This window comes from Ammospiza caudacuta, chromosome 15 (genome assembly GCF_027887145.1).
Source record: "Ammospiza caudacuta isolate bAmmCau1 chromosome 15, bAmmCau1.pri, whole genome shotgun sequence".
NCBI lineage: Eukaryota > Metazoa > Chordata > Aves > Passeriformes > Passerellidae > Ammospiza > Ammospiza caudacuta.
The window spans coordinates 19224777-19239444 of NC_080607.1; the positions used below are offsets into that span (position 1 = coordinate 19224777).

The 14668-nt window shown below is 53.5% G+C and overlaps 1 protein-coding gene across 1 annotated transcript in view; it reads left to right on the forward strand.

Moving 5' to 3' along the window:
* The window catches only part of B4GALT5 (beta-1,4-galactosyltransferase 5), a 31940-nt gene extending 17480 nt beyond the window's left edge, over positions 1-14460 (forward strand). Inside the window, exons 2-9 of the mRNA XM_058814637.1 lie at positions 4468-4602; positions 7087-7200; positions 7953-8077; positions 8482-8598; positions 9287-9474; positions 9719-9841; positions 10412-10513; positions 11603-14460. Of these exons, the coding sequence (XP_058670620.1) occupies positions 4468-4602; positions 7087-7200; positions 7953-8077; positions 8482-8598; positions 9287-9474; positions 9719-9841; positions 10412-10513; positions 11603-11750 (1052 nt within the window). The 3' untranslated portion in view covers positions 11751-14460. The remainder of the gene's footprint in view (positions 1-4467; positions 4603-7086; positions 7201-7952; positions 8078-8481; positions 8599-9286; positions 9475-9718; positions 9842-10411; positions 10514-11602) is intronic.
* The last annotated feature ends 208 nt before the right edge of the window (positions 14461-14668 follow it).

Here is a 14668-nt window from a genome sequence, read left to right on the forward strand (position 1 = left end):
AACGCAGACATGACTCTGCTGGTTTTGCTGTCTCTGGGCCCTGCGGGAGGTGTCTGCAGCAGGCAGGACCCCCCAGCCCTGCAGGGTGACCTGGGCACCCACCCTGCTGCCTGTGGGACCCTCATCCCTTCCCAGTCACTGCTGCATCTCCCATGTGAGGTGTCCCGCGAGCTCTGCTGGGCACCTTGTGCCCACTCCCAGCATCTGGCAGAGTGTTCGGCAGGAGTTTCCCTGGTTTGTGACTGTGCAGGTTGAAATGGGGGCTCTGGGGGCCAGCAGGGATTGTCCTTGCTGGTGCAGGGCTCCAGGTGCTGGCGGGAGAAGGCTGCACGTAGCAGTGAGACCCTGATGAGCCCAAAGAGCCCCTCTGTGCTTCTGCAGCACGAGTGCACTAATGAATGGGAAAATGCTGAATGTGACAGAAAGCCCTAAGTGTCAAAGCAGAGGAAGGCTGGCTCCTTCCTCAGGAAAGCCTGGCTGCCGTGCTGGGCGCTGATACTGCTGCAGGCGTGCGGGGCAGCTGTGAGCCACTTGGCCCCTCTTCCTGCCCCGGCTGCAGGGGCTGTGTCCCCCAGCCCGGGGCTCCCCGCTGTCCCTGCAGCTGCAGGAAGGTCCCGTGTCAGGGTCAGCAGTGGGATGTGTCAGTCTGCCCCTGTCCTGTGTCGGGGGCTGGCACAGATCGCAGTCAGTCCTCTTCCAAATCAGGTCCCAAGCTGCAAATTACCCTGTTGCCTCTTCTAGTATGTATCATCATGATGAAACCAATTTTCCATGGGAGAGTCAGCTGTTTCTTGATTAGAAGTGCTTCAAAAATACTAACAGAGAAATGATTACAGGAAGACTTCAGTGCTCATTTATATAATTGGACTTTACTTCCCTGGCTGAAGTTGTTGCATCCACTCCTGGCTGGAGTGAGCACTGGCTCTCCCAGTTTGCTTGTGAGCAGAGAGGTTAGGGTGCAGCATCCCAAGGGGTGCCATGCCCTGGGGTGCAGCCTCCTGCCTCTGTTCCAGCTGGTGACAAGCTGTCCTGTTTTCTGTGTGTTTAAATCACAGCAGGGTTGACTTGTCCTTTAATGAACCAACAAGAATAATCTTCAGGCAGTTATTTGAGCAAATGGATTCTTAAATTCTGCTTGTTTTCTGGGTGGGGAGTGAGGATTTGCTGGAAATTAATAGGAGAAGGAACAGCTCCCCTCTCCCATGCTGTCCCTGTCCAGCTGCCCAGTGGCAGCAGCTGGGCTGTTGGCACTCCGTGCTGTGCTGTGCAGCCCCGCATGCTCACAGGGAAGAAAGGCAGAAGGCCAATGCAATTTCCGAGATCATCCTGTGTGATGAGATTAGCAATATTTCACAACAGGGAGAATTGCTTTCTGGCTGAGCCACGGCTCAGGCCAAGCCCAGCACGAGCCTGTGTCTGCAGCAGGGAACGCTCAGGGTGATGGGCATCTGCTCTGGAAAACGCCTCTGGGTACAGGGGCCCTGGGCTCTGTAGGGTCGGCCAGGTCAGGCTTAATAAATTTAAAACATGGCTAATTTGCTCATCAAAAGAGCAGTAAATGGAGGAGGAGTGAGATTTGAGCTCGGTACAGCCATTCCCAAATGTTGGTGCAGCCCCAGCCCTGGCCACAGCAGCCCCTGGAGCTAATCTGAGTACGGTGTGTGCACAGGGAGGGAAGTGTTTACAATAACGTGGTTTAAATCCAATTTTCTGACCTGAAAGAATTGCATGTTCTGGATAAACCACAGTGTTTGTGAAGCTTATCCCATGCAGGCGGTTTTGGGGGTAGGAGAAGGGGCTCTGGTCACGGGGGGCTGTTGATGTTGGATGTTTGGCGTGTTGATGGCACACCGTCCTCGGCCAGGTATTTCTTAATCATCTGCGCAAAGGGGTTAATATGTGAAGCGGCCACTGCTGCTGACACAAAGCTGGTGGTGTTGCTGGCCGCTGCCCTGGATGCTGTGACGGTCTGCTCGGGGTTGCCGCGGCCGCCGGAGCAGCCCGGCCCTGCGAGCCGAGTCATGTGGCTGCGGCGGGGCCGGCTCGCTCTGCGCCGCGCAGGGAACAAACGGCGCTTTCAGCGCGCCCGAGAGCCTCCCTCTGCCTCAAACGCACCGGGGCCGCACGCTCATCTGTCTCTCCTGCTCTTTCATGCTTCACCAAACCTGGATCTGCTTTACCCAGCCAGCAGAAGCATAATGAAGTAGAAAGTGAAATTACTTGATCAGCATCAGCGAGCTGTTTTCCCGCGCTGGCCCAGCTCCGTGTGCGCTGGGAGATGCGGACGGGCCGCCCCTTCCTGCCGCACCCGGGCCCGAGAGCAGCCCGGCTGAGCGCCTCCAGCCCCACGGCTCTGTGCCGGGGAGAGGAGCCGTGCCTGCCTCCTGAGCGGGCTCCGTGTTTGTGGGAGGGCTGTCCGAGCCGCCTGGAGGCGGTGCCGGGGCTGCGGTGCCCTGTCCTGCCCAGTCCGTGCCCGGCCGTGCCCTGCCCGGAGGGATGCTGTGTCCGTGCCCTGCCCGGAGAGATGCTGTGCCCGTGGCTGCATGCCCTGCCATGCCCTGCCCGGCTCTGAGGGTTGCTGTGCCCGTGGCTACATGTCCTGCCCAGCTCTAGGGGTTGCTGTGCCCCTGCCATGCCCTGCCCGGCTCCGGGGATGCTGTGCCCGTGGCTGCATGCCCTGCCCTGCTTGCTGCTGCCTGCTGGTAGGGCCTGGTGCCAGCAGCAGGGTGGCTGCTGTCACTGGGCAGGACGTGGCCTTGGGGACCAGGTGCCCCAAGCGCCAACGTGGTGGTGGCACACCCGAGGCAGGGCTGTGGCTGGGCCTTGCTGAGCAGCTGCGCCAGAGCTCGCTCTGATTTAAGCTGTAGCTGCCACCAGCTGACCTGGCAGTCACTCCGGTAGCAGAGCTGGCCCCAGAACAGGTGCCTGAGCCAAGAGGGTTTGAGCTTTGTCTGAGGCAGCTCCTGCTCATTGCTGTGAAACCGCTGGCTTAAGGTGCCATCACTGCCCCAGCTGCAAAGCGTACACACGTGGGAAGGGAGGGGCTGGAAATGGACATTCAAAATTGCATTTCAAGGTGTTTAATTGCCAAGCACTTCATGCAGTTGACCCCCTTCTTTATGAAAATCCAGTGATTCCCCATGGCTCAGAGACAGGGTGGGCATGGGCAGCAGCTGGGCAGGGCTCTGGGCATGATGTGGGGCTCCATCCCCCTTTCAAATATTTACTTTACTGTGTGAAAACAAAATACATTTGGGATTGGGAAATGTATCTGGGCAGGCTTTCTGGAGCAGCCTCAGTGTGTGGGTGCAGAAGGGTGTACCCCGGGATGGGGACCCCGCTCTCCTGTGGCAGTGCCATATCCAACCTGTGCTCCTGGTGCCTCCAGCCATGGCTGTGCCTTCCTGGTGCTGGCAGCTGCTGGTGTCAGGCTGTGATACGCCTGCTGTACAAATGACCTGTCTGGCATGGGTGTTTCCTGGTGACATTGCATCAGCTACTGCCCTCCTCTGAGCAGGGTCTCTGTTGTTTCCTTGGCCCAGTGCCCTCTTTATCCCTCCTGGAGTGTCTTTTGACCTGGTTTTTTAATTACTAGCGCAGAATAGCCCTTCTAGGTTGCCCCTTCTCAGTATCTTCATGTCAAGCTTTTATTTGTTTTCCACTTCATTCTTAAGCCTCAAACTCCACCAAGAGGGTTGTGGCTGGCACCGTGATGCTGGCGAGGGGTGCTGTGCATGGTGTCTGTCCTGCTGCCCCTGTGGGTGTCTGTCCTGCCCTGCCATGGGAGCTGCTGGGGACACAGGGCTGTGCTTGCTGCTGTTGCTTTGGGGCCTGGTGCTGCCAGCTGGGTGTCAGCTTAAACTGAAACCTAATCGGGCTCAGCCTGAGCTGTGCCAGGGCACGGGGTCAGCAGGAGAGGAGAGGGGGAAGGAACGTGGCTGGGGAGCTGCCCTGGGGACCAGGGCTTGTGCTGCTGCCTGCCCAGGGCTGTGACATGCTGGGGGCTCGGAGCCTGGCGTGGGGATGCTTTTTGTGGTGCTTTTTGTGGTGCCTCTGCCAGGCAAGTGCCAGCCCTCAGTGCTGCAGTCTGGAACAGCTGCCCTTCTCCAGGCACACAGCTGGGTTTCCTGTTATAATGATATTTCCTAATTAAACCTCCCTAATTAAGCAGCCAAAGGTGCTGTTGGTGAAGCTGCAGTGCTGTCTCACAGCTTGTGGGTTGTGGTAGTCAGGTTTGGCTGGGTACATCCCCCTTGTCACCAGCTGGGTTCCCACACGTGCCCTACACCTCCACTGCCCGATTCCCTGCCCTGCCCAGCTCTGCTGCAGCACATGCAGCCCAGGGATCCTTCTGGCATGGCAGCTGAAATCAAGCAGGAGGCTGGGAGTGCTTCCAAAAGACCCTCATTTCTTTTCCCTGCAAAAGCTGCTGCTGATGGAAATATTCCTTTTCCTTCCTCCTTGCAGTGAACACCTACCTCTTCATGATGCAAGCCCAAGGCATCATGATCCGTGAGAACATGCGAACTATAGGAGCTCAGGTGTACGAGCAGGTGGTCCGCAGTGCCTATGCCAAGAGGAACAGCAGCGTCAATGACTCAGGTACTTCTTGAATAACTGAAATTTTGATTCAAGGTCCCATTCTCATTGAAAATTAAGGTGAAGGCATTAATTTATACTGGTAAATGCAGGGTGGAAGCTTTGATTAATTGTCTGCAGCTTTTATTTTTAAATATAAAATATATATGTAACATTGAAATACCCTATATATATAGAGACACTGTCAAAACATAAAAAATTTATTTATTTATTCATATATGTAAAAAGTTCAAACGCTTGTAACTTGTATAAGGAGTGAAAATCTTGAAAGGTCTGAAGTGATGGGATTTGATCTGAAAACCTCTTTGCTTTCCAGGAATTCAACTTGTAGCTTCAACCAGTCTGAGGGTAAACACTTTCAATTCCGTGCAAGGATCAGGTTTCATATTTAAAAAATACTATCCCAGGTGTGCGCCTGCGCAGAGCCCTGGCTGTGGGCACGTGGAGGAGCTGTGCCCGTGTTCTTCACTCTTCCCGTGCGAGCATGAACCAAGCTGGCTCGGCTGGAGATCTGCCACAAATAATGTGCTGAGCTCTGGGCAGGATGTGGGGAGCGGAGCGCAGGCTCGCCCTCCCAGCCCCTCATCATCCCCACACAGGAGCACACAGCGCTTTAAGCTGTGCTGTCAGCGTGGTGCAGTGGGGCAGAGCTGCCCTGGCTGTGTGCAAGGCACTGCTGCTGGGCTGGGGACACCAGCCTGTCCCCTCCCTGCTGGCACGTCCCCACGCGCCGGGGCTGTTGGCACCAGGCTGGCGTGGGGAGCTCGGCTCCTCGCCCGCCGGGGTTCAGCAGCGGAGCAGGGGCTGACAGAGTTTTACAAGGCAGGATCATTTTCTCATTAGCAGCAGTATGAGCCGTGTCCTTGGTGCCCAGCCTGTTGAAGTGCAGCCACCAGTTCAGCTGCGCCCTGGCTGGGATGGCACGGGAGGGGAATTATCGACTTAGGAGGAGATGAACACCCCAGGTCACCCCTGTGCTGCACCAAGTCAGCCAGGGCAGCCACCCCAGGCTATTTTTAAGACTGGAAACATCAACTAAAGCAGAGGCAGGGTGAGGAAGTGGCTGATCCCCTGAAGGGAGGAGGGTTAGAGGCTCCATTACTGCTGCTGGAGGTAGTGAGAGCCTTCATCCTGCTGGGGCTGTGGCCTGGGGGGTATCAGGTGATGCAGGAACCTGTGTCCCCCACAGTGCCGCTGACACCAGTGCTGCTGCTGGACTGGGCTTTGCTTGAACCTCATCCCAGTCAGTCCCAGCTGCGCAGGCACGTGAGGACACTGTCCCTGCCCAGGAGCCCCAGCCACGAGGACAGTTTTAGCACATGGGAGCACCGTGCGCCGTCCTTGGGTGACCTTCCCTGGCAGGCAGGTCAGGGCAGGCACAGGATGGCTGGTGGTGGCGTCTGGAAGGCACTTGGTGCTGTGGTCACAAGGACTGCACTAACACTGGGGTCAGAACCTTCTCTCCCTGACAGATTTTGGGTGTCAGTGCCTGGGGAATGCACTGTCCCCTCACTGCTATGGGCAGAGAGGCCCTGTGACAGCTGCGAGAGGAAACCCAGCAAAAAAGGCAGCCCTTGGTAAAACAGAGCCGTTGAGCTTCACTGTGGGCAGGGACCCGGGCTGAGTACTGCGGGTGTGCTCTGGTAATGGGAGTTTACCGGGAAAATTGCTTCTGGAAATTTGGAACAGTATCAAGCAACCAAAATAACATCTATCCTACTTGAGAAGCCCTTAGGTTCTGTGTACAGCCCATCTTCAGTTTTGAGATAGTTTGGATACTGTTTACTTGAGTGAATAAACAAGGTTACTGACATGATGTTACATACTAGCACCCACAGCGAGCGGCTTGCTCAGGTGGAAAACCCTCAAACATGCTCAGGTGCAGGCTGGGGGGGCTGCCCGGGAGGTTCAAGGATGTTAAAGGGGATGGGGAGCTCGGGGGCTCCTCTGCTCTTGCACAGCAGGAAGCAGAGGGAAGTCTGTGTGTAATGTGAGAGTTTGTATTGATCCTTTGAGGAGGATTCCAGGCAGGATTGCCCTGTGCAGGGTACTGCACTGGCAGTCCTAGCTGGCATTGAGACTTGCCTCTCTCCTGCTGGGAAAGGCCCTGCTGGAGGAGCACATCTCCCCTTGCTGTACCAGGGTCCTTCAGGGACAAGGCACTGGTAGCTTTTCCTTTCAAGAGTCACATGCTCCTTTGGATGCTCAAAATTCCTCCTTTGGCCAGAAAATGCAAAGGTTTCTTTGGTGTGGTGCTAAGGCTGCTGGGGCTCCTGCAGGTACCTGTCCCAGGATGGGGATGAGCACCCAGCTGGGTTGCAGGGCTAGAGCACGTTCCACTGGGGACACAGCTGTGCTGTTGGGGACATCCTCAGCTGAGGCTGACTTTGGAGTCTGCTCACAGTAGCATGGGGAGGTGGCTGGAAATCACAAATCTATAGCTCATATGAAAGCTCCTCTCCTTTTTTTTCTTTTTCCCCCCCCCAGATTATCCTCTTGATCTGAGCCACAATGACACCTTTCTGCAAGCCACAACGTTTCTTCCTGAAGACTTTACCTACTTCCCCAACAATACCTGTCCTGAGAGGCTCCCTTCTATGAGTGAGTGGCATTCCTGTCACCCCGTGCCCCTCTCCCGCTCCCCACGGCTTTGGAGGGCTCTCAGTGGCATTCCCAGCCTCACCACCACTGCACCTTTCCCTGCCAGGCACCTGGGGATGAATGGGAGCACTGTTCAGAGCCAGCTCCCTCCTGGGAAATCATTGTTTACCCACCCTCAGGAATTAATCCCTGCTGTGTCGGAGGCATGTCTCCCTGCTGAAGTAGGAGCCCATTGCCTGGCAAACACAAACAAAAGAGGGATTGTGTGCTGAGAGCTGGTGGAAAGGCTCTGCCAGCCCTTTTCCAGGGGCAGTGACGGCGGGGTGGCTCCCTGTGCCTCGGCAGTGCTGCCAGCCCCAGCCCCGAGCTGTGCCAGGGCTGCTGTGGGACGTGGGCTGGGCCCCGGGGGAAATGCTTCACCAAAGCTGCCCTCAGGTGGAGAACTGGCCTTCTGGGGGCAAATGTTTCCGAAGGGGAGAACGCTCTCTGCTGAGGTGGGAGGTTTAGTCTGCTGGAAACAAGCAGGGAGGAGCAGAGGGGTACCCCTGGCATGGGGCTCTCATGGAGAGCTGCATCCAACAGCAGCCACAAAGGCTGAGGAGGCTGAGGTGTTACAGCAGCAGCATTTCCTAATTGCTTTTGCTGGGGCTGGAGGAAAGAAGCTGAGAGCTGGAGATGGAGGACAGGGATGGAGCGATTGCTGCCCCAACACCACAGCAGGTCCTCACCTCTCTGCTTCTCCTGCTCCACAGAGGGCCCCATTGATGTAAATATGAGCGAGATCACCATGGAGGACATCCACCAGTTCTTCTCCAAAGACCCTTCCATCAAGCTGGGAGGGCACTGGAAGCCGAGTGACTGCCTGCCTCGCTGGAAGGTAACTGGGAGCTGGGCAGCAGGAGGGCGTTCATGGGAGCGCCTCTGCTGTGCTGCATCCTCAGAGCAGTGATGGGGGAGCTCTGAACTGTGCGAGTGCAGTGCCCAGGGAAGGAATAGTGAACTCAAGGGCTGCTTCAGTGTCCCCAGTGCTGGGCAGAGAGGACAAGGGGGCACTGCAGGTCTCCCTTCTCAAGGTGACACTGAGTTTTTGCAAAGCAACAATTCCTCAAAAACTGGATAGGAAATCCATGTTTTGGGAGTTGGGAGGGTTTCAGGCTGATCTGCATGGGGGAGCTTAGAGTGCTTGGTCAGTGCTGCTCCTGCTCCTCTAGCCCCAGCCCAGCCCAGCTGCTGCCCAGCCCGGCGTGGGGCAGTGGATAAGGGCCTGTTCTCTGCTCTCAGGTGGCGATCCTGATCCCATTCCGCAATCGCTACGAGCACCTGCCCGTCCTCTTCAGACACCTCATTCCCATGCTGCAGCGGCAGCGCTTGCAGTTCGCCTTCTACGTCGTGGAGCAGGTGAGGCAGGGGCAGGCACAGCTCTGCCCTGTCCCAGGTGCAGGCTCATGCTGCAATGTCTAAGTTGTCCCGTTCTGTCCAAAAGGGGCACAGCTAAGAGATTACTGGTGCCTGGAAATTACTGGTTTTATATGAAAAATAGAAATTGGGGACTTGTGTTGTTGGGGTTTTTTTGTTTGTTTGTTTTTTTTTTTTTAATTGTGTTTAGTAGGAGTTATTTTTTTAAAGAAAGCTTTGGACCAGGTATTTGCAGGTTTTTTGTATAACCCTGCAGTGGTTCCAGGCAGCATCCCCTAGGCACAGAAATGGCCTGACCAGAGTTAGGCATGTCATGTAGAACATGAGTGTTATTTCATGTGTACATGGACCTCTCACTTAAGCTGTTTGGCTTCATCCATACAATAAATGTGCCTCCATATTTAGATCTAGCTAAAACAGATTGATCAAAATTGGAGTTTTTTCCAAGTGTCTGAGAAACAAGGCTTCAGCATCTTTATTTTTACTCCTGTATTGTAAATTGGATATTGCAGTGTTGGTTGATCTCACTGGTCTGCTCCAATACATCACTTCTTTCACGGTGCCAGTATGGGAGCTGGTTGCTCTCTGCAGTTTTCTAGGCAGGGCTGGGAACACGCACAGAGCAAGAACTGCAGGGACTCCTCTTGAGAAGGAACTTTCTCCCTGCCAGGCTGGAAACCAACCCTTCAACCGTGCCATGCTCTTCAACGTTGGCTTTCGGGAAGCAATGAAGGACTTGGCTTGGGACTGCCTCATCTTCCACGACGTGGACCACATACCAGAGAACGACCGTAACTACTACGGCTGTGGGCAGATGCCCAGGCACTTTGCAGCCAAGCTGGATAAGTACATGTACCTGTAAGCACTGCTCTTCTCCCTGCTGCCACAACTGCTGAGGGCACAGTGATAGATTTCATTTATCTATTTTTAAGGCAGAAAATGAGTCTGGGTTTTTTTCTCAGGCTTTGTGCAAAGGGAGCGTGAGAGGAAATGTCAGAGAGCGTCCTCAGGGCTGGGGCTGTCCCATGGCAGCTGGGAGAGCCCCATGCAGGGGGCTCTGCCCTGACAGGGGGCTCTGCCCTGACCCTTCTCTCCTGCTCAGGCTCCCATACAACGAGTTCTTCGGGGGCGTGAGCGGCCTCACTGTCGAGCAGTTCCAGAAGATCAACGGGTTCCCCAACGCCTTCTGGGGCTGGGGTGGCGAGGATGACGACCTCTGGAACAGGTACGGGCACTGTGGGCCCCGTGGTGGTTCTGTGAACTGGGCCTGGCACTGATGCTCTGAGGGGACAATTGCCACCCTGGGCAGGGGCTGGGCTGGCTGTGCCTGCCTGGCTGTGCTGTCTCTGTGGGCAGGGGCTGCCCCAGGCTGCAGGGCAGTGTGTGGGAAGCAGAGGGGTGCTGGCTGGGAGGCTGCTGGCTCTGTGCAGTGTCCCACTCTGAGGCTGCTGGCTCTGTGCAGTGTCCCAGGCCTGGCTCTGTGCAGTGTCCCAGGCCTGGCTCTGTGCAGTGTCCCAGGCCCGGCTCTGTGCTGTGTCCCAGGCCCGGCTCTGTGCTGTGTCCCAGGCCCGGCTCTGTGCTGTGTCCCACGCTGCTGCTGAGCGGGCCCTGAGGTGCTGAGGGACGTGCCTGAGCCCAGGGCAGTGGGAGGTTTGTGTGGCTGCTCTGTGGGTGGGAAGGCTGAGCCATGGCCCCAGGAGCTCTGAGTGCAGCCCTGAAGCACTGCCAGCACAGCAAACACAACGGGTGATTATTTTTTGTTTATTTTATTTTATTTCTCCCCTTTCTAATGCAGAGTGCAGTATGCAGGCTACTCAGTGACTCGACCAGAAGGAGACACAGGGAAATATAAATCAATTCCCCACCATCATCGGGGTGAAGTGCAGTTCCTAGGAAGGCAAGTAAATTTTTTTAAGAATCCTAATACATCTTTCACAAACAACTTCAGGAATTAACACTTGTAGCTGAGCAGCTGCTGGACAAGCAGTGCAGGCTCTGTTCTGCAGAGGGGCTATAGGTTTCTGCTGCAGAGATTTGAGCTATCTGCTGGTCTTCTTTTGCAGCAGACTCATTTTTGGGGGTGTTTCCATTTGAGTTTCCATCTTTAGCCCTACTTTTCATTTCTCTGTTGCACAGAATGCAGCCAGTCAGAGATGCTTCTCTGACTTCACTCTTGAAAAAGAGAAGTTGCTTTTGGTTTAAAAAAACCATATTTAGTCAAACCAGTGAAGCATGGCAGGCTGATAATGGCATGGGACTGAGCTCTGGTTCCTGGTACTTCCCCCTTTGTTCTCAGCCAGCACCTTCCCGTGCCTCATGGCACAGCCCTTCCCTGGTCCCTTCTCTGTGCCCAGGTCATAGCCCAGCTCCCACTCGCCCTGGGGCCTCCAGGCTCCCAGCACTGTGCTCAAGGGAGTCTCTGTCCTGCTGAGATATTTCTGCCTATTTTCCTCTCACAACCCTCCTCTTTCTATTTCCTCATGCTGCCTCTCAGTGTGTTTGAGGCTGCTTTTGTGCACCAGCTGCAGTTTCCTTCCCTATATCACCATTCTGCTGGTTTTACTTCCTTGCCCCCATCCCTCAGACTAAAGCCATTTAGTTCTGTTCTTGTTCATGTCTGGTTTCATAAAAGTGGCAAGGACCACGTCCCCCTTCAGCTGTGTCTCCCTGGGATGGTGTGGAAGGTGGGCTTGGCAGGACCCCTTTGGGCAGGTGCCACAGGTTGTTTTGGTGGCTGAGTGCTTGCTGGTGGCACAATGAGCATTTTGCCCTTTATCAAGGGATGGACTTCTCTGGAATTTTCTGGTATTTACTAACACAGGCTATTTAAATGTGATGGTTGCCTTTATTAAGGACTCAGAAGTTCATTGCTTTGTAGCTGCTCCTGAGCCTGGCTCTTTGAACGGTGTTCTGGTAGTCCCGGGAGGAGTTTGCAGGTGCTATGAGATCCATGAAGTGACTCTGGCCTCTGGTTCTCGTTGCACAGGTACGCCTTGCTGAGGAAGTCAAAAGAAAGGCAAGCCCTGGACGGCCTCAATAACTTGAACTACTTTCCAAACGTCACATATGACGCCTTGTATAAGAACATCACTGTTAACCTGACACCGGAGCTGGCTCTGGTGACCGAATATTAAGAGCAGAAAATAACTTTGCTCTGCCCTCCACCAAGAAAGCACCACACTAGACTTTCTTTTCCAAGGGTTATTGAGGACAAGCAACACTTTGTCGAATGAAGGATCACAGTATTTTGGAGAATGAGGCTGAAAGTGCACGCACAAATTGCCCTAGCTGTACCAATCCAGACCGATACCTGGGCAGCGAGCTCAGCAGTCTCTATTTTTTCTGCCACTTGCTTTCTGGGTTTCAGGACAACAGTTCGACCTGCTGCTCTCGTCTCCACATTCCTCCTCTAGCAATCTCTGGCACTGGGACTCTCCTGGGATGTGTTCTCTCCTCCGGGAAGCGGCTCAGCTGAGGGACTCTGGCTGCTTGGCAGTGAACGTCGCGAGCAATTTGGGTGGCAACTGCCCTGGTGGGAGATCAGACGATTTCTGATGCCATTCTTCTATGTCTGTGCGGTTTTTTAAATGACCTGCTTGAAGTACATACAACAGAATCGCTTCTTAAAGAAGTGTAAGTGTAAATATGCTGTGTAAATCGCCCCTTTTTATTTTTCTCCTATGGCTCAAGTCCAAGCGAGAGGTTTACATACGGTCACTCATTTTAGTCCTGAGTTCTGAAAACACTTGTGTGAGCATCACTGTACTTGTGCAAGGTGTTCCCTTTTAAGCCAGTGAGCCTACTCGCATGATCCCAGCTGGGCATTTGCAGAAATGTTTGTGGGCCAGGGCCCAGAACCTTCCAGTGCAGTGGGTGAGAAATACAGCCAGGTCATCACTCATTCCAGAAACCACAGGGCTGGCTTGTTCAGGGAGGGTGATGAAATGGGAATATTTATTACAAACCCTCCCTTTTCTGTCACTTTTGCAGCGTGATGTGCAATGAGTCCAAAAGCCCTGTGGAAGGCAGTCCTGTGGCTGTGGCTCTGTCCCACTGACAGCAGGGCTGAGCCAGAGGGGCTGGGATGGAGCCACTGCTCCCATGTGAACCCTTCCCACAGCCGTGCTTGCCCTCACTCTGGAACGTGCTGGAATGGTTGGGGAGGTTAGTTTAGTTTGTATTTATCGTGTAAATCCAACACAGAGGTGCTGTCAGGGGCAGGCAGCACCTTGTGCTGTCCCCCTCGGTACCTGGCAGCACTGGCATGGGCACAGCCATGGGACGGGGTCCCAGCTCAGTAAGAGACATGAAGGACACGTGAAAATATGAGGACTGGGAGCCAGAGCTGGGTCTGACAGCCCATCCAGCCACCCAATGCCATCCCTCTGTCCTTCACACCGTGGGCAGGCTGCACTTCGGGCCCTGTCCCCACGGACACAGTCCAGCCCTTACACAGCACTGACACCACCACTTTCACTGGACCTCTCTGACTTAAAAGTAAATGCATTGGGTGTTGGTTTTAGTTTGTATTTCCACACAACAAGGGCGGGTACTTGACCTCCGAAGGACTTCAGCTCTTTCATTGCATTGTTTGCCTTTGGTTTCCTTAACTTCTCATGGTTTACACTGTTTCCTCAGTTCTGTGGACGTATGATCCCCATACGCATCTGTGGTGGGTGTGACTGCCCAGGGCATTCCTAACCTGTATCCAGAAAACGTTAGTTTAGAAAACACAAGTTTTGTGTAGATCTTATCGGCCGGCATGAGAGGACAGCGAGCCTGCCCTTGAAAAGCGCTGATGAGTTTGTAACTAAGTTTTAAAGTCTCTGAACTTACATGTGCTTTAAACTCGCTTCCCGAGGGGATTCAGCCTGGTTATTTATAGGCAGAGGTGAGGATTTGCTTTTTCTGGTGCATACAGCAATAAAGACTTTTGCTTCAGAGTCTTGATCTGTAATTCACGTGGACCCTTTCCGGGTGTTGAACCCGCGTTGCCCTGCCCCTCTTTTCTTTCATCTTGAGACCTTGCTAGAAACCTGTCTTTGTTTAATGGTGCTTCAAACAAGGAATGTATTTCAACTAGTCCAAGTTCACTACCCCGGAATCATGCATGTGTGTGTGAGTAAGTGTTGAACTACCTTAGTTGGGATCCTCAGCCTTCCATGTCCCTGACACCCGGCGCACCTGGTGTGGAACAAAAGCCATTACCTCTGCTCAGAACTGCACTCTGCGGTTGGCACAGAAGGGTCCATCCCCAGCAGCATCCCATCCTTCCTTCTAACCACGTTGAGTTTTTTTTCCCTTTTTAAAATGTGGATTATCTGAAAATGTGCACTGTTAATCTTATCAGCTATGTCAAATACTGTATAGTAAATGTAACTGTTAAAAACATACTGTCAAGCGCATGTGCTGTTATGGTGTAAAAATTCTTGTATTAAGGAGAACTTGTACATATTCTGGCAGCTGAAGTTCGACAAGGCCACTCGTTTGCCCCTTCCACGTCAGCGCCGTCACTCAGCCCTGCTGGAGGGCAGGTCCTGTGCGATGCTGATTTATTTTTTTAAATGAGCCATGTGGGTTTTATTTGCAAAACTATTTATTGACAGTTAATTCTCCATAAAGCTCTGCTTCTCTAAGGGAGGTACCGTCTGAGCATCGGCCGCGCACTTCAGGCCCCTCACCATCAGAAGTGGCTTTAAACTCTCAAGCAGCTTTCCATCATCATGGCTTTTGAGCTTACTGTTATGTTTTTAAGAGGTGCCAGGGGGACATTTTTGCACTGAAGATTAGTGTTTTACAACACACACACACTTCTCAGCAAAGCAATCCTTTGTGTCATTACATTTATTTACCCATGTGTTTGTACATTTTTGTATTTGTTAATTTATGAATGATTTTTTCAGTAAAAATACATATTCAAGAACAGAGATTGCAGTGCTTTGCTTTTTTTTTTTTTTTTTTTTTAAACAGGAGGCTGGGGTGTGCTTTTTTGGTAGGAGGTGAGGTTTGTAAGCCCAGAGGGGTAAGTGTCAATGAGAGTTTGAGCAGTAAG